Source organism: Macrobrachium rosenbergii, chromosome 8 (genome assembly GCF_040412425.1).
Source record: "Macrobrachium rosenbergii isolate ZJJX-2024 chromosome 8, ASM4041242v1, whole genome shotgun sequence".
NCBI lineage: Eukaryota > Metazoa > Arthropoda > Malacostraca > Decapoda > Palaemonidae > Macrobrachium > Macrobrachium rosenbergii.
Window position 1 is genome coordinate 35736986 of NC_089748.1, and position 20360 is coordinate 35757345.

At 36.4% G+C, this 20360-nt stretch overlaps 1 protein-coding gene across 7 annotated transcripts in view; it reads right to left on the reverse strand.

The window, feature by feature from the left end:
* Positions 1-20360, reverse strand: part of PCB (Pyruvate carboxylase) — a 98663-nt gene that overhangs the window by 16307 nt on the left and 61996 nt on the right. For 6 of the 7 annotated variants that reach the window (XM_067107496.1, XM_067107495.1, XM_067107492.1 and 3 more), the window contains 8 exons: positions 14743-14889; positions 11687-11874; positions 9128-9312; positions 8533-8698; positions 6090-6235; positions 3404-3628; positions 2472-2635; positions 951-1113 (listed from right to left, as the gene is read on the reverse strand). In XM_067107496.1, coding sequence (XP_066963597.1) covers positions 951-1113; positions 2472-2635; positions 3404-3628; positions 6090-6235; positions 8533-8698; positions 9128-9312; positions 11687-11846 — 1209 coding nt within the window. In that variant the 5' untranslated portion in view covers positions 11847-11874; positions 14743-14889. The remainder of the gene's footprint in view (positions 1-950; positions 1114-2471; positions 2636-3403; positions 3629-6089; positions 6236-8532; positions 8699-9127; positions 9313-11686; positions 11875-14742; positions 14890-20360) is intronic. The other variant, XM_067107498.1, reaches the window with a different exon arrangement.

A 20360-nucleotide genomic window follows, 5' to 3' on the forward strand; every position in this document is an offset into this window, starting at 1 on the left:
TGCCTTGTAAGATATTTAGGTTAATGTCCAATAAGCAAGCTTGTTTGCTTTGCACAATTTTATGATTTAAATATATTTGGCTTAGGTTTGAGTTAATCAAGCCTTGCCTTTTTGGCTTGAGCATATTTTTTCTATTTATTCCCATTTCACCTTAGCACTGTTCATCTTTTTACCGCTTCTTCAATGCTGAAGTATTGAACTGCACACCGAACTGTCTATTTTGATAGTTCAAACACAAAAAAATCTCTAAAAATGCTTATACCTGAGTATTTTTATAGTTTTATCACAAAAAGTGCATTTAGTCATGAAAACAATGTGAAAATACAGTAATTAGTGTATATTTCTTAGTGAAAAATACTGCGAATGGGCAAATTTTCCGTGAATAATGTGCATTTACTTTCCACAGAGAAATAAACAAATAGGCGAGTCTGCGAATCGTGAGACCGCGAATACGGGGGGTTTTACTGTACTGATTTCCAACTACTCTCAGACATTTGCCAATTCAGATTCACACCTAACTGCAATTTGGTAAACAGGACTGAGAGCTGTGGTGAAAGAAATGGAGTGTCTATAATACAAAAGCAGCAGTGTCACATGACCCCATATAAGATATAATGGATTTCCTCCCCCAAAACCTCATTTACATCAAACACAGAACATGATACAATACAGTAACACATGAGTAACACATACCCATGTTTCTAAGTGCACAAGCATCATTAGACTAGCGTGCAACTACTGCCTGTTATACAAAACTATCATCTGGGGACATTTAAGACTGTAAATGAGGACATATATATTTGATGGGTTCATATGAAAAAACTACTACTGTATTGTACTACAAAAACTCAGTACAGTGTTTACTCTACTTCATATTTCAGATCTAAAATACTGAAAGCTGAGTAAACCATGAACATACATTACAAAGAAGGCTTAAAAATATTTCTAACCTCTAATCTACCAGTGTCTGGCTGGAAGCCTTTGGCAGGATCCTCTGTTGTAACACGACACTGGATAGCACATCCTTGAGATGTGATGTTCTCCTGAGTCATTCCTAATTCCGGTAGGGTCATACCTTCAGCAATACGAATTTGTGACTGCACCAAGTCAATACTGAAAAAAACAATCTTGCCAACATCACAGGAACACTGGAAAAGTTTTATGATAGATTTCATTGACCACTAATAGCATATTAAAAATTCAAATTTTTAGTAAATAATGCGCTTACACTGCTCCTATCAATATAGTTTACAGGCAACTATAGTTACCAGGCAAGATACTTTCCATTAAAAATTTTTTTACTACAAAATTATAAGTATTCTCCATGAATAATGCAAAACTTTTCTGTAATGCAAGCACTTCTGCATATACTGTACCATAAGAAAAAAAAATACATGAAAAGGCTGCAACATCTTTTCCTTGTTTTAAAGAAAAATTTTCTAACATTACCTTGTACTGTTTTACATAATAATATGTGCGTTTTTTAATGTAAAAGAATGTTGTAATACTAACTAAAGCCCCCAATTATAAAAGGCCAAGAAGTTGCTTGATGTTTACACCCACAAATGGAATGAGATCCTGGAGTAAGGTCACTCTTCATAACATTGTATGTATGTACATGAATCTTTACTCATAAAAATGTATTACTGTATACAAATGATCTTATGTGGTTTTCATGTACAGACACTAAAATTTACTATATTTTTAATATAATTTTCACTATTGTACATCTAATTCTGACCTCAACCTAGTGTGTGTGTGTGTGTGTGTGTGTGTGTGTGTGTGAGAGAGAGAGAGAGAGAGAGAGAGAGAGAGAGAGAGAGAGAGAGAGAGAGAGAGAGAGAGAGAGAGAGAAAGCACTCTGTTCCTCACTTTTATAATGTTCTAAAGGCTATTCAGAAAATTTAACTAAACACATCTGAGCTTTTGTGATATGACCTGTACATACGTCACTGTTGCATATATATATTGGTGTTGAAACAAAATTTATCCCCATACATAACAAACTGCAATAAGTGTGGTGGGTATTTACAGATAGGCAATGACATCTCAAAATACAGCCAATTTAGTTTATCATTACTTTTCATCACAGACTTTGTGTTGGAATAGGGTAGACTATGTAAATTTTAAGGGTATATTAGTAGAGGCTATGGAAAGGACACAGCCCTTAACCGCATTTCACTTTCTGTCATCCCTTTGGTTCTATTACTATGACTCGGTAAGAGATTACTAAAAGCACTGTGAAGATACCATAAGCTTTAAAAAAGTAGAATCAGAGGCTTATGTGTTGTAAGATACCCTAGATTGGTATCCTTTTATCTGAACCTAAAATCAAAATTTTTAAAATTTCCTGCTGTAGTCAGTCAAAACAGGATCACCTTCACAAAAAATAGGCAGTAATGATAAACCTCTTCCACAGTATACCAACAATACAAGTCTTTAACAAAGAAGGAAAAGCTAAGCACACTTACCCTGTTATTTCCTCTGTAACAGTATGTTCCACTTGCAGGCGAGCATTGACTTCAATGAAGTAGTAGTTGCCGGTGTTGTCTAACAAGAACTCGACCGTTCCGGCATTCTCATAGCCTACACTTCTGCAAAGCTTCACTGCATCAGCTGCCATCGCTGCCCTAAGCTGAAATGAGTCTGGTGTTGGTTTAAATGCCTCTTGTTGAACATAGTAAAGCAGCCTATGTAATAGGATCAATTACTTTCTGGAAGAATCATTTTTTGAAAAACTAGTACCATAACACAAAGTGACACAATAGCCACTTATTTGGTCTACTTTGCATTTGCAAGTGGAAATCCATAGTTAATGAAGGCTACTGCCCTTTACTTGTCATGCTCATTTTGCTATCTCCCTGTTATTTTTCCTTCTGAATATTTTCACAACCACTTCATGGCTTAGAAATGTCTGGAAAACAGCATCCATGTTATGATGACTTAAATTTTCACTTACTATTCTTGGGTAAGATGTCAACTGAATTAATTTTGAAACTCCAAATACAAAAAAAAATTAATTTCTCTTTTCACTGCCTAGCCTCCTATACAGTAATTTGTCCATTACACTATGATATGCATAGGTTTCATATCAAGGTTGCTAAGTCTTTCAATTGAAAATAATCATAGATTATACAGCAGAAGCTATTACCTCTAAATAGTTATAATTTACAGTATAAAACTGGGTACTTACAAGGCCAAAACATGGAAACTTATTATGCCTATCATTTAACATAAAGGATATTTTTAGACAACGTATTAATGTTCGAGACCATCTTCATCTTTACTTGTCCTGAATTCCCTGTGATGTAATTCTGAGATAACAAAGATTTTGTGTACTGCGATATGCCAATTGTAATTAACCTGACGTGGTTTCCCCCAAAAAAATAAAGTAACACCTCACCTCTTCATTTAGGTTAGGAGCAGGAGCTACCTCCACTAGTTTCTGATGCCTTCTCTGAACTGAACAATCACGTTCAAATAGATGAACAACGTTGCCAGCTTTGTCGCCCAATACTTGAAGTTCAATGTGTCGTGGGTTTTCGATGAACTTTTCAATAAACATGGCCCCATTTCCAAAAGCAGCTTCTGCCTCTGATGATGCTCTCTTGAAACTTTCTTTGACTTCCTGTTGGACATTCAAGCGTTTTGTATAAATACACATGTACTGTACAAAACATAATTTAAAATTATGTACACTGTACTATATCCACTGTCTGTTTTATTCAAAAAATAATTAAACATTACTCCTTAGAATGACATCAATAAATTTATACAATACTGTTCTGTACTTTTCTGATTTTGCTCTCAAAATTTAACAATACATTAAACAGTTTTCTAAGAAGTACAAACAATAAACATGAAAATTTTTTTGATGAATATAAAAGCAGAAATACAAGACTACTGAACAGCTACTTCTTAAATCAAATCAGATGAAAAGTCTGCAAATAGACTGTAGAGTAAAACTATAAAGGTGAAAACACTGGTGGTAATAAATGAAAAGTTCTGAACGAACAAAAATGATACAGAATGTGAATTAAAAGTGACAGACTGGGCACAAAGAAGTGAGGAAGAGAGAGTTCTCCTAGATTATTAAGGGGAAGAAGTGCTATAAAATACCTAGGAAACAAATAGAACATCACTAAATTTGAGCCTGAGGGAATGACACGATACGTAAGGCAGCGCATATGTTTGTGTGATGTGGCACTAAAAGGTGCATTTATGTAGATTTATTTAGTATCATTTGTGTAATGTGGCACTAAATATGCATTTATGTAGATTTATTTACTATCATTTATTGACTAACAGTTATGAGAATGGATGAAGTAAATTCAATTAATATATGTCGGGTTACTGTATGGAATTGGTATATTTTATGAGCTATCACAAGGAAATTTCTCAAGAGCATAATTGGGGAGTGACCATGCTTTCAAGCAGTAATGCCCAATAATGAAGTGTCAATGTTTCAGGCAGTTCCAGCACTAAAATGGTGAAATATTTCTGAGAATAAGAAGTATTTTTTGTGCATTTCAAAGACATTAACCATGATTATTTGTTTTGGCAGCAAAAACATTGATGAATATTATTAATGACTTTCAAAAACAAGGGAACAATGACATGTAGCTAGCCAATCATAGCATCCTTTTCGTGTTATGAGATCCCATTTAATTTGATGTTTTGGTATGGTGTAACCATTGTTACTATTTCTGTTTTACCAGGAATGTTCCGTAAAAAAAATTCAATACTAAAATTTACAAGCCAATATTATATATAAGTCTAAGTTATTTATAACTTAGTATGCATGAAGGATTTGATCATTCTTTTCCACTTTATACAATATTATTTTTTCAATGCAAACATTAAAGTTACACTGTGATCTTACACAAGAATCTTTTCCTGTAAGACTACTGAGACTTAATACTAACCTGATAACCCAACTTAGTTAAAGTCCTGCCTTCCAGTCACGGAAAATGTCACTTCACATTCAATAATAAAACTGATAAGCATTTAACGTCCTTAAAAATCACATGCTCTATGTGTATTGCAAATAGAACAAACAATAAAAATATGTGAATTTTGTACTAAATCACTGAAGCACTAAAAGGATAATGAACCTTTTCCAAGTCAGGGAATAATCGTGAGTACCTTGCAGTGTGCCATGCACCATGTGTTATACAGTATCTGGTTACTGTCAAAGATCTTTAACAATGTGCTGATATGAAGTCAGTATGAAAATTCAGACCTTCATAGAATTCTACAGTAAACGGCCCACATGACAAACTTTAATTATCCATGTGAAGATACTCGAAAGAGCACCAATCATTTTTTATTGTTGTTCATATCTTAAAAGGGGAAAGTGAATTTGTTGTTCATGTCCTTATAAGGTAAATGAGTTTCAATATAATTAATTACCTTCATCATTTGCAAAATAAACAAGAGGTCCAAGCCACCTGGTCACAACTGCTAGTAGTATATGATAGATCATAAAGATTTTTCATGTATAATATTATGTAAAACTTTGAACCCCTATTGTACAACCTTCCCAAGTCCCCGGGCCATGGCTTAAACAAACTTGAATCTACACTATATGAGGATGATTCATGTCAACTGGAGAAACTTCAGCCCTGTTATTCTTCAGAAGCCTTTAAAGATTTTTCCTATATTTTCCTTTATAAAACTTTGGACCCTAATTTAACCCCAACCTGAACCTAGGGACCATAGTTGCAACACAACTGAATCTATACTACACAAGGAAGCATTAATGCCAAAAAATAATAAAATTGGTCAAGTAGTTCTTGAGATGATTTTTAAATGATCCTACCATATTTTCACTCTAGTATTTCTTTAACATCTCTACTTGGAAGGAAGGGGGAGGAAGATGCTCCATATCAAGTTTGGTTGAAAGTGACCCAGTGGTTCTGGAAGAACAGTCAAAAACGTGAAAAGTTTACAGCGGACAGAGAGACATACATAAATAAATACTGTACACACAGATAATCTTTGATGAGAAAAGTTTCAGCTTTCAGCTCAGGTAAGCTAAAAACTACAAAAGAAAAAAAATACAAATCAAATAAAAATAAACCACTTACCGACAATTCTCTCACAACTCTCATACCACGTCCTCCACCTCCATATGCTGCTTTCAACATAACAGGCAATCCGTACTTAACGCAGAACTCGTGTGCTTCTTGAGCAGTTGTGACTGGATGGTCAGTTCCAGGTACAACTTGAACACCTGAACAGTTAAAAAACAAGAACTGCTTTAATAGGGTACAGTATTTATCATTAGTGGGTCATTAAATCTTAAATCTTTCTTTTACATCATAGTTTAAAAGTTATAAATCACCTAGCATCTTCACTGAATTCCTCTATTAGGTTACAGTATGTACACTCTTGGCTCTAGTGCTAAGTACTACTTTTAGTATTGAATTCTGGAAAATTCTGATCCGTTGTCAGTAATTCTTATCTAATGAAGTGTTTGAATTAAGATACATATCAGGAAACCAAATCTGCAGCAAAAACGACATGCTATGAGATTCCAAACAGCAACCACATGACAACATAAGCATCTGTCAAGACATACCAGGGGTATAACCCATACAGCTTCCAGTTAAATATTTGTATGCCATCTATACAGAGTACTGTCTAAGGAGCTACTGACGAAACTACTGATCCTGGCACAATCTTTTAAATGTAAGATCAAAGTAAAACTCTATTGCTTAGTTTCTTTGCCTTTCTTGGGTCACAGAGAACAATGATTTCTTTCAAGAATTATTCAGATTAGTGCTGTAATTTTCCCTCTCCCCAATGCAACAACTTACTGCAATACCAACATCCTGCAGAGAGGTACTGATTTAAAATCTGACATGGAACACTATGTCATACTAAAGGTTTTTTGCAGTTTCCCTTCAGCCCCAGATGCACTGCCATCTTTCATCTGATCCCTTTGGTCTCTTACCACAAAGATGCTCAACTTCTTTGTAAATTTACCTTACTCGCTACGGAACAAAATGCAACCTAATATCAACAAGGATGTGGAACTACCTACATGAATGATCAAGTTTCAGTTGGGCAACTTAAAAATTCCAAAAGCTTAGGCCATGACATGTTTGGCCTGCACTTTTTACTCATTACAGTATTACCACATTTTTGGTATGCACTCACATGACTGTGCTTGAGTGCTAGGTGCCTACGGTAGGCTACATTCCCTGAACTGGTTACATGTGTTGAGCACTTTAGAGCAACGAGATTCAGTTTCAGGTCAGTGCCACTTTGGTAAGCAGGGACTGTAATAGTTCTTTTTCTTAACCCATACATCACTTGTAGAAGTTAGATTCTGATGTAAGAATTATTCCAATTATACTCTACTTTATTCTTGACTTCCCTCTATCCCCTGTGGATGTAAAGTGTTTTTCTTCATCTGTTTCAGCATCATTAATCCACCCATCATGGGATTTTTCCAAATTTTCTTCACCATACATTAAATGAGGCCAAAATAACTGTTTGAATTCTAGTTACTTCTAATCTTTGACCCTGGGTTATATCTTCAAATAAATTATTTTATTTTATACCAACAAGGAATTGAAGAATGGAATTTGATTTCAAGTACCCTATTATCTAATATGCTACAGAAAAAAAATCAGGTCCTTTGCTAATACGTACTAAACTACTCATCATCCTGATCCTAGTATTTCCCTCTGTAATCCTAAGCGTTTTTTATCTAATATTCTCAACTCATCTATTAGGCTCTTGCATCCTTATAGATGGCCAAGATGTCTGGCATATATTGCATTCCTGCACAGTTCCTTAGAAAGTTCAAAATGAACCACCTCATTGAATGCTACTTTTTTTTTTTTTTTGCTTTACTGTTATATCCAACATTTTTCATCATTGATATATGCATTGGTTCAGCTCATCCCACAGATGGATAAACATTCTAATCCTTCCAACTCTGTCTACCACTGTTTACCTGACCTAGTACAGCATAAATATATTATCCAAACTTCTTGTTTATGCCTTTACCCCTCCACGTAAACTAATTTCTAGCTTTTTATCCTGCTGTGCTCCCTTCCTCATCCTTAGTGGAGCTCTTCAGGACTGTTATCTTGCCTACTCACTTCCTGCTCTTTACAAATTATCTTTTCTGAGCTGTTTCTTATCCCATCCACTTCTTCATCCTTTCTGAGGAAAGTTAACCGAGACTTTCACAATTGCAAACTTTCAGAGAGTTCAGATAATTTCAAAACTTGACTTGTAGCTATCATGCAGTTCAAAATGCTAAATGTGATTTACTGTTTGCATGTTGGAATTTATTAATAATTCATCCTGACCTTATTTATCTGTGATGTACTGTACATTGTTCTTATATTTAAGGTGTACTGTACTATCTTTTTTCTTTGAGCTACAAGGTGACTTTTTTTGCCTTCTTATTACTTTAATTGCTCTCTTTCTGCCTTGGAAAATCGAAAGCACTGGGGTGGTTGTCCTAATACCCTCTGTATTTATAAAACGTAAATCTCACATTTTACATACCGGCTTTAATAGCAGTCTGTCTTGCTGCAACTTTGTCTCCCATCTTCTGAACAACCTCCGGTGACGGTCCGATAAACCTTATTCCATTTTCTAAGCAGGCTTGAGCAAAATCTGATCTCTCTGACAAGAAACCATAACCAGGATGAATGGCATCTACTTTGTTTTCCTAAAGGAATGAAAAATACAAAATAAAACACTGGATAAATAACACTTAATCACCAAAAACTACTTGAAAATATTATACACGAGACTCATAATGATTTCCTGCTTATCTGTATTACGCTACAATGTCCAGCGCTAACAATGATGAACATCACATTACCAGGCAATGAGCATAATTATGATAAACGTCCTGATCTTTTCTCACTAATATTAACAATAACATTCTGCTCCTTTCTCACTAATAGTAACAAGTTGGTGCTTTTCTACAAAGTTTCAATCAACATTCTCTCAAATCTAAGACTAAGATTTTTACATTAAACTCTCTATGGCATGTGCAAACCATTGTTTTAAAAAGTGGTCATTCACTAGCCTCAGTGTATTAGACAGATTCAAGATGACAAACTTTACTTGCTGGCAATTTCGCATTACTTGCCTTTGCTGTGCGAATAATTTCAGGGATGCAGAGATAAGCCTCGACAGGAGTGAGTCCTTTGCCAATGAGGTAAGATTCATCAGCTTTCTGCCTATGCATATGCATCCTGTCTTGCTCACTATACACTGCAACAGATCTAATGCCAAGTTCGGTGCATGCTCGGAAGACTCGAATTGCAATTTCACCTGTCATAAAAGAAGTCCAAGGTATATTAACTTACAATCAATTCTCTGGTGGAATAATATTTGAAGCATGCTAAAAAATCCAGTTGGTATACACTGGACTCTCAGCAGGGATGAAGATACCTTATCTGAAACAGAAGTATTAGAATACCCAAGAAAAAATTCATTGACACTAAGAGATTTGTGTATTCCATTCAAAAAATTAAAACAAGTTTACCATACATTTCTGGAGATTAAGAAAAAAACATGAACACAGATACAGGGTCCATCAGATTGTACATAATTTTTAATGGTTAAAAATATTATTCTGTAACATGATTCTATAAGATTACCTTACTAAACCTCAAGGAAACAGGTATTTTCAAGTAAACCTATTAATCATGTACTTTATATGCACTGAATACATTTTGCCTTTCCCAGGTTCACTAGACTATTGTGTGAAAGACATAAGTAGGAAGTGAAGTCTCACTGCACATGTTTCCTGTGTATTCTCAGTTGTGTATCCACCAACAATCTTGCATGAAGCAGTGAGGCTCATGGGGCTAGCAGGGGTTCAATAATACATGTTTAATGATTTTGGGAAAATCCTAAGCTATTTTCTTCATCACTTCCTCACTGACCACAAGGCAGTCTGAATTACTATTTTGAATCAATGACCACAAGTAAGTCTGAATTGCTATTTTGGATAAAGTCTAGAAGCTTAAATGCCCAAGAGTATGCCAGTAAGATACAGAAGAGAAATCAGGAACCCAAATCTTATAACTTTTGAAAGACAAAAAAGCTCAAGATTTTGCATCAAGTAAGAGGTTATCAGACTATGAACGAAATAATTCAATGCGAGAGATGTACAAGTCAATAACTCCACAGGTCTATGTCTTAGGACAGTGCCATTATCAAAAGGTGAGGATGAATTGAGGTGAGCTGAAGATGATGAATACAAGTCCCAAGTTTCATCATTAGCAATGGAAGACAGGGATGGAATGGCAAAGGGTACCATGATAGGGTCCAGGCTACTGGTCATTCAAGCCTTCCCTGTGAAGAGGGAGCAGATGAAATATACACTGATGTCAAAACTAAAGTGAGCTTAACCTTCCACGACAGACCAAAGACAAAGACAACTTCACAGATGAAAGGGTTAGAACCATAAGATATTTCAGTAGGGACTCTCATAGGTCATCCCTCGTATATCAGGTTACCACTCATGGCATGTCTCCCTAATGAAGAAAAGTGGACAAACGTGGATGTAACACCTGAAAACCTATTAAGGGATGAAGCCAGTGTTCCAAAGACGAAGCTAATAACTGCACAATATCTTTCCAACTGTAAAATTCACTCCTTTATCCCTTACTCAGGCATGGACATGGAAACAGTCTGTAAGTGATGCTGATTAATCAGACTATGGCAAACTGATTATTAAAAAAAATACTGCCTACTAATCTCTACTAAAGCCTTGGGAACAATTAGAAAGCTGTTTACAGCACTGCAGTTCCATGAAAAATGAAGATGGTTGAGAGATACCAGAGGGTCCCAAAGGAGCATACACAGATTGACTACTTTTTTTTTTTCAGACAAAAGACTGGTGAACCTGGGAACATGATACGAGGCATTTAGTTTATAATTACTTTGGTTGTGCTGAAACAATTCACGATACTATACATTCTTGATTTAAATGATCATAAACAGACAACTTCATATACAGTACTGTACATACTCTACTGATCATTTATGCTCACTTTTATTTTATTAATATGGGCATCCTACTTCTTTGTGTTATTAACAGAGTTTTGATTGTCAATTTTCTAAATCAATCAATGAAACTACAACTCTACATTATCCAAGCAGCAGAAAAAATACAGCTAAAGTGTTCTGTCGTAAATAAATCACTGCTAATCAAATTATTTGCAATTCTTGGAATTAACAACAAAACACGTTTTCTTTGTAGGTACAGTGTATAATGATTTCATTTATTCTACTTCATAAAGTTCAGTATTGCAGTGAAACATATTATGCAGGATCATTCTGTATAACTTTTATTGTACTGCACATTTTTGTGAACAAATGCTAAGCTACTGTATAATACTTTATCAGCCATCTAAAAGGTGACTAATATGTACCTACTGACAGAAAATACCTGCTCAACTTTCAACATATAGTGTTGCAGCAGTCACTAAAGCATAGCTACCACTGCCTTCGTTTAAAATCGAATGTAGGTTGCTTTAATCCTGGAGTTTCATGTACAGGTACAAAACTGCAATCAACTTGGTGACCTCCTGAAAAATCCTACTAGTACAGACTTACATTGGCGTAACAAAGATACCAAAAAATGACTATCATTAGCATTAAATTTATAATGCTGATAAGACAGTCCATCACTTACCTCTATTAGCTACAAGGACAGATTTAATAGGACGGTATTCTATACTAGAGGAGGAATGTGCCACTTGCAGTGTCCGCAGGGCTTGCGTCAGTGAGTGTTTTGGGTGGACGGCATGGTGTGCCGATGCTCTCCCAAGGCGTGCCAAGTGAGCCCCCAACATGATGGCTCTTGGAAATGCTACTCAGTAACTGAAAAAGGAAACATTATTGTTCAAATGATTAAATGACTCTTCTTCAAGTTTTATAGAATGCTGTCAAGGTTTGGGAATCCAAGCATTAAAGTTCACAACATGGAAAAAAGTTAAGAGAAGTCACTTCATATCTAACCTTGTGAAATGAACATCTGACTTGATGATAGAGATGAAAAAGGCATTTCTCTACGTGGGTTAAATAAACTGCAATTTTCAAATACTTTGTTTATTAGTGCAACCAGTATATTAATCCATTCCAGTGAAGGGACCACCACCTCACAGACCAAGAGTATTATCATTTTTGCCTGCAGGCCAGTGCCAAAATGATGTAATCCAAAGGTGTTGAAGGAAGAAAGGTACTCCATGTGAAGATTTCTAATCTCTTTTATGCACAAGCCATAGTTTTAAAAATGATTTAGCTATTGAAATGGCAATTCTTCAACAATTATATAATCTTTGATTTTCAAGTTTGAATGGAGATTTTTCACATTTACAGTCTGTACCCTAGAAACTCAGCTCAAGTTAACAAATTCATATTTTTTCTGCAGTACACATTCGTGTCCATTTATTAGGCTGTATGAGAATAGAACAGACTAGAATACTATAAAATTTAGGCCAAAGGCCAAGCGCTGGGAACTTTGAGGTCATTCAGTGCTGAAAGGGAAATTGACCGTATAAAGGTTTTAAAGGTGTAACAGGAAGAAAACCTCGCAGTTGCACTATTAGAAAATTGTCAGGAGAGGGTGGAAAGTAAGATGGAAGAAACAGAATATGAACGGAGGTACAGTAAAAGGAATAAAAGGGATTGCAGCTAGGGGCCAAAGTGATGCTACAAAAAACCTTAAGCAATGCCTACAGTGCACTGCATGAGGTGTGATGATGGCACTACCCCTCTACAGGGATTATGCTGTATGAGGAAGGAGTTCTCAACCCACTCACATCCATAGAGGGTACAACTGGATAAGTATTCACCACTTGTAAAAATACTGGATAATCTGACAGGTATTACAACAAGCAAGGATGCTGGTAATCATAAGAATTAAAAAATGACTGGGAAAGTGCCTGCCTGATGGCATCTTCAAGACCTATCATATAGATATCAAGGTATCTCTGGTCAATGCTTGTCATAGTTTACAACAACGTGTAAAAAAGTAGACTGACATTTTATCAATTGCTCTGGAAAAAAGTTAAGAGCAAGTTATATCTAAAATAAAAGAAAGTAGGTTATGCTCAAGCCTTTTTTACAGTGGAAAAATAAAAAATGACATGGCAGCGTAAATCACATTCGTTCATAAGAAAACACAATTCCATTTTTCTGAAATTACTTTGCTATGCCTCGACTTACACTTAAGAGGTCTATTGGGCATTGCGATTAGGCCACTGTGTTGCATCTGATAATGCTGAAGCGTTGCCTACTAATACAACTAATTTTCCCCTGCCATGTGCTAATATACATTTAATGTCGACTCAGCTTTCCTTTACTTTAATAGCTCCTCTCGTCTTAGGTGAAAATTATCCTTGTTAAAGTCAGGGTGCATAATTACTTAAAATGAGAGAGAGAGAGAGAGAGAGAGAGAGAGAGAGAGAGAGAGAGAGAGAGAGAGAGAGAGAGAGAGAGAGGGGGGGGGTGTGAAATAAGCCTTGCCAGGTGGTACCTTAAAATAGCTTGGAAAAATATAACGAGAATTCTTTAACATAATCTACCATTGGCTGTTAGAGACAATAAACCTTGAAATATTCTCTGTGAGCAAAGAACATTTGTTAAATAAAATCATTATAAGGAAAACAAGCAAAAAATGTGCCAAAGTTTCTTCAGTGCAATCGAATTTTCTGTATAGCATAAAATCAAGGTGGTCTTGGTACACTGTAATGCTGTATGAGCTGCAGCCCATGAAACTTTAACCATGTCCTGGTGGTGGCCTGTCCTATATCGTTACTAGACACATGATTATGGCTAATTTAACCTTAAATAAAATAAAAACTACTGTGGCTAGAGGGCTGCAATTTGATATGTCTGATGATTGGAGGTTGGATGATCAACATACCAATTTGCAGCCGTCTAGCCTCAGTAGTTTTTAAGATCTGAGGGCAGAGAGAAAAAGCGAGGACAGACAGACAAAGCTGGAACAATAGTTTTCTTTTACTTTAAACTAATAAAAACTGCTGCCATTCATAAACAATAAATATCAGCAGATACACACAGTCTGGACTGTGATTATAAAGGAGACACGATAAGTTTGAAATTCACCAAACCATAGGCTACATAAATACCATTAAATTAGACTGACAGGCCTATCTGAAATCTAACTGCCAATACCATTCTCCTTGCATTTTAATACATTTTTATCTATTGATTTATTAATTTATTTTTCTTTTTTAATAAACGAGATCTCTTCTTTCTATATTTCCCTTTACCTCCTCTTATTTCTTCCTAATGATCACCAGATTCTTTGGAAGCTGGGATTTCAAGTCAATGGCCCCTGTGGTGGGCTTGTTCCTTATGAATAGGGTTCATCTTCTAAATAATAATAATAATAATAATAATAATAATAATAATAATAATAATAAAATAAATACCCTTAAGGCAGACTACTAAATACTGTACATCAATAAAAAGTTATGTTAACAAGAACCTCCTAGGGACAGCTTACCTCAGTGGTTTTTAACCAGGGGGTGCTCGGTTCCTGAGGGGTGCGAGGATGCTTATGAATAATTAAAGCAAAATATATTTTCATATACGCAGGTTATTTTTTCTGCGAAAGAATAAAAAATAAAATAAAATAATGACAATTCAGGGGGTGCTAGAACTGACTGCTGATTTGAAAGGGGTGCATACATTGAAAGAGGTTTTGAACCACTGGCTTACCTAAAGGCTGATGACAGATCCCACACCCAAAATGTGGGAGGGCCTCCTCGCGACAGCCGACAAAGTGGCACCCCTTCAGTGCCTTTCCTCTCTCTCTCTCTCTTGGCTGTCTCAGGTTGGTCTTACGGGGAAGGCTAACTAGACTAGCTGAAACAGATCAACGTGCTATTAGTATGCATAAGCAAAACAGCATTTAGTATTTACCTGTCATTAATAATTATCCTTAATGATAAGTCTCCATCCCCTCTCTCTCTTGTTAGTAAATGGTGGTAGTGTGTATTTATATATCATGTTATATATACATGTATTACATGTATGTGTACTGTACAAACATACAAACATACATACATACATACATACATACACACACAGACACCTATATATGAACAGTCGACCCCCAGTATTCGCGGGAACGCATACCACTAGCCCCGCGAATGGCTCAAATCCGCGAATACTCAAAACCCCTCTAAATACACTTACAACTGCCCATTTTGATTGTTCAAAACACCAAAAAACCCTCTAAAAATGCTTATAACTGAATATTTTAGTAGTTTTATCAGAAAAAGTGCAATTAGTCACAAAAATTATATGAAAATACAGTAATTTGTGAATAATCGCGAATAGGCGAATTTTCCGCGAATGTGTATATATGTTCAACACACAAACCCGCAAATAGGTGAAGCTGCAAATCCAGAACCACGAATAGGCGGGGGTCCACTGTATATATGGAACAAGCCCGCAGGGGTCACTGATTTGAAATTCGAGCTTCCAAAGAGTATGGTGTTCATTTGAAAGTACCAGAAGGTAATGGGAAATGCAGAAAGAGATCAGTTATCAGAGAAGAAGAAATAAATTAACAAATTAATAAAGAGGTAGAAATGTAAGCAAATTATTAAAATACAAGGAGAGTTGTTTCTGGGTAGCAATATACTGCAATGCATCCTTGCTTGAACTTTTGAGGTTCCAACTGCACAACCTCAGGGAGGCTGTTCCACAGTCCAGTGGTGTGAGGAATCAAGGACCCCCTGAACTGGTCAGCTCGACAGTGAGGCGCATTTGTCGCATATTGCTGCTGCTGCTGTACAGCAATCTTGTCACTCTCAGCAGGAAAATAGGAGCAAGAATCAACTGCGAATTGTGAATAAAATGAAAAGCTGTTAAACATGATACAAAAATAACAGCAGTCTTCTAATCGCTCGTTGGTAAGTGACAAGTGAACATCACTTTTGCTGGAAATAAAATCTATGCAGATTCTCCCAACATTTATTCTCAGGAAAGCAACAATCCTCGGACTGAAAGATTCAGCAGTTCTTTCCTTCCTTCCTTGGCCAGACCTTAGAATTCTCCGTTTTCTATGAAGCTGCTGCATTTTTTCAATAGTAGGTCTACCACGACTTTCCGGGATAGGCCTAAACATTTCCTTCCCTTCATCTTATTTCGGTAAAGCAAAGACCTACTTCAAAAAAAAAAGTCGAGGTCTATTCCATCGACTTTTTGGGGGGAAAATGACGTGAAATTTGACTGATGAAACAATCCTGTACAAATATTCATTCAGAATATGTAATAAATTTTGCTAAACAAAAAATCTCCGGAAATAGGATAAAAGGTATAACTGTTCATCAAGAAATATCTCACCGAGATATATGTCACGCAAATGAGCAACTGCGAATATTAAATGATCTGTGATACTTGTGTAAAAAAAAAAACTCCACGAATCAGCATTATTCTACAAAGATATATTCAAATTAGATTGTTAACTATTTTGGTTCAGTATTTCATTCGCATAGTTATTCAAAATGGTTCATGGTTCTGTTTAATTCGCATAATTATTCAAAATAACAAATTACTAATCGTACGCGTCCATGTTCATGGGGTAACCCAAAGAGATCACCTATGAAACTGTCAAGCTTCCACATAAAATAAGTTCGTAAGTGTGTGTAAAATTATATAAAATAAACATAGCATAGACATTTTGAGTAAAATCACGAGAATATCAAACGAGATAACTGAAGGTACACCATAAATAAACATTATAGAAAAGGAAACGATTAAAAAATGCGTCTAAGTTTCTTTGGTGGAATCGAGTTTTCTGTAGGGCTTATAATCAAGGCCACCGAAAACAGATCTATCTTTCGGTAGTCTCAGTGTAATGCTGTTATGAGCCGCAGCCCACGGCCTGGTGGTGGCCTGGCCTATATCGTTGCCAGACCCATGATTATGGCCAACTTTAATCTTAAATAAAATAAAAACTGCCGAGGCTAGAGGGCTGCAATTTAATATGTTTAATGATTGGAGGGTGGATGATCAACATACCAATTTGCAGTCCTCTAGCCTCAGTAGTTTTTAAGATCTGAGGACGGATAGAAAAGTCCGGACGGACAGACAAAGCCGGCACATTAGTTTTCTTTTACAGAAAACTAAAAAGTGTGTTAATACACTTCAAAACTCGAACGCACAGATACTATCAATTACAAAAACGATGGGATACTGGGACCGGCCCCAACTCTCCCCCACCTGCTCTAAGATACCCGAATTACGCAATTTCTTGTCGAAACACATTTGTTGCCAAGTTCCCCACCTCCCAAGTACAGCCATTCAACGCACAGGTTCGTGTCCGTGAATAATGACAGGAGGATGCTACTATGGCTTGTTATCTACGCGTCAGTTCCGGGCTGCTAGTACTAAACATGGCGGAAGCTCAACGGGACGCCAGTTTTAGTACTAGCTCTCGGGGATCAAAGATATCGTTTATTAATATAATTTGTCGACCACACAATACAGAAATGGGTGTATATAATACCTTGATCGCCGAGGGCTGGTACCAAATACGGCGTCCCAAGAGCTTCCGCCATGTTTAGTACTAGCACCTCGGAGGTGATGCGTAGATAACAAGCTAAAGTTGCACCGCCAGGAGTCAGTGACTAATCAATCAACACATTCGACAGCAAGCTTATATCATTGAAGCAAGATACATTATTTCTCATAGCTCATCTGTAACAAATGAGCTTTTTGAATCTTAAAAGTAATGACACTGAATTCCCTACATAAATATATCCTTTAAATACATTAGTATATAATCGGAAAACTCATATAGGTCTAGTTCTTCTCTGATTCTTTGATGCAGTTAGTACTATGCAGCAGACCTTGTACTTCTCTGCTAGTTTTACAAGCTTTCCCATGCTATTAAATTTCACATACGGTGCATTGTGCTGATAAGCAATTCTCCAATCTTTGTATTTTCTTTTATAGTTTTTATAAGCTTTCCCATACTGTTAAATTTCACATACACTGTGCTGACATGCAATTCTCCAACTCCAGTACATACGATAAAGCAATTTCTTTTGACAGGTTTGTCTTCCTGTTAATTTCACCAACACCTCTTCGAAATTTTTCTCCTGTATAATCACTGAACTGATAAGTATTGTACAGTAGGCTGCGCGTGATGTTATACTCTTTAATCAATATATCGGCTTCCGCATTCTTCCTAACATATATTCACAACACATTCAATATTCCGCTGCAGCTCCACGCATGTTTAAAAAACCAGGAAATACAGCTGTATTAAGTGGAGCTCATTAGTCTGAAGTGAAAAAATTATCGATATAATGATACTGTAATGTCAAACATCCTTTCAGAACAGAGAGCAGAAATGGAATTTAGGCCAGGGGCAAAGCGCTGGGACCCATGAAGTCATTCTGCGCTGAAATTGACAGTAATAAGGTTTGAAAGGTGTAACGGGAGGAAAACCTCGCAGCTGCACTGAGTCAATAGTTAGGGAGGGTGGAAAGTAAGAAAGGAAAGAGAATATAAACGGAGGTGAAGTAAAAGGAATGAAAGAACCTTTAGTGATACCTACTGTACAGTGCACCGCATGAGGTGCAGTGACGGCACTACCCCTATGGAGCCAAACCCCCTTTCAGGAGATTATAAAATAAATATTCTAACAATAAGCTAACTCTGCTTGGAGCTTCTGTTCCAATTATTATTTTCTTAAGTTAATTTTCCCCTTAGTTAATCATATTATTTAGAATCAAACCATTGAGAATCTGTGCATTAACGTTCGATAATCAACAGATTCATATAATCCTTTGACAAAATTACCGACTTTCCTGCATTACAGAAGAAACCGGAATGTAAGTCCAAAATATATTTTCCAAAGGCAAAATAAGCACAATGAATAACAAACATTAATTTAAATAAAAACCAGTAAAAATTGCGCATTAGTTTCTTCGGTGGCAATCGAGTTTTCTGTACAGCCGCTACATCGTATAATCAAGGCCGTTGAAAATAGGTTTATCTTTCGGTGTATGATGCTGTATGAGCCGCGGCCCATGAAACTTTAACCACAGCCCGGTGGTGGCCTATCCTATATCGTTGCCAGAAGTACGATTACGGTTAACTTTAACTTATATAAGATGAAAACTAATGAGGCTAGAGGGCTGTAATTTGGTATGTGTGATGATTGGAGGATGGATGATCAACATACCAACTTGCAGCCCTCTAGCCTCAGTAGTTGTTAAGGTCAGAGGGCGGACAGGAAAAGTGCGGACAGAATAAAATGCGGACGGACAGACAAAGCCGGCACAATAGTTTTCTTTTACAGAAAACTAAAAAGTTATACTTCCCACTTTCCAAAATACATTTTCCAAAAGCACAATGAGCAATGAATACTAAATTTTTAAAAAATAACGATCACATAGAGGGTACAACAATACCACAAGGATTATTCACTGTCTTAGCAAAACAGATAAAATTTCGGAGTTCCCTGACAACTCTGGTGATAATGTCTGACAGTTCAGCTTCAAGTCTTAACAATACCCAAATTTTTAAAATTACGATTGACGGTCTGAATTACAGGCAACTTTAATCCATGGAACTTGAAGGAAACGTAAAACGAAGATTAATCAACTTCCCGGTGAACTCACCGTCCGCTGACTGAGTCGAGTTGTTACTGCGTTTTTGGACACCAGCCAAATTAAGAAAAAAATAATTCCACAAAACTATCAGTTATATACTAAACCCCCACAACTTAGGATGCTTCAGGAATTGTTTATAATTCTCATATATACTAAGAACTGTCCTTTAGAGTGGTTTTGAAAACGAAACATTAAAACGTAAACGATGGGATGGCGGTTGGGTGGGCGGAAAAACCAGCTGCCCTACATATTCGAAGTCTGAGAATCACGATCACGCCTTTAAGGAACCGCAAAATTCATCCCATCTCACGATTTTAAAACCATAATACGTACGCGTTAACTTAACAGTATACTCTAGATGAATAAGGAAGCAGTGAGAGAGATGTCAATAATCACTTGTATCGACTGAAACTGCATTTCGGAGAAAATATTCATCACGAGTCGATATCTACGGAGACGAAATCACTAAAGCGTGGGTGGTGTGGCGGCAGTCGCTTCCTGCCGGATGGGGTGGTAGTCAGACTCTCTCTCTCTCTCTCTCTCTCTCTCTCTCTCTCTCTCTCTCTCTCTCTCTCTCTCTCTCTCTCAATATTACATATTTAAATGCGTCATCCAATACCACAAGCGCTCGCAGGAGAGGTGAAAGGAAAGACTGTAGACTTGGAAATCAAATAAATTGAAACCCTATCGAAGTCTTATACG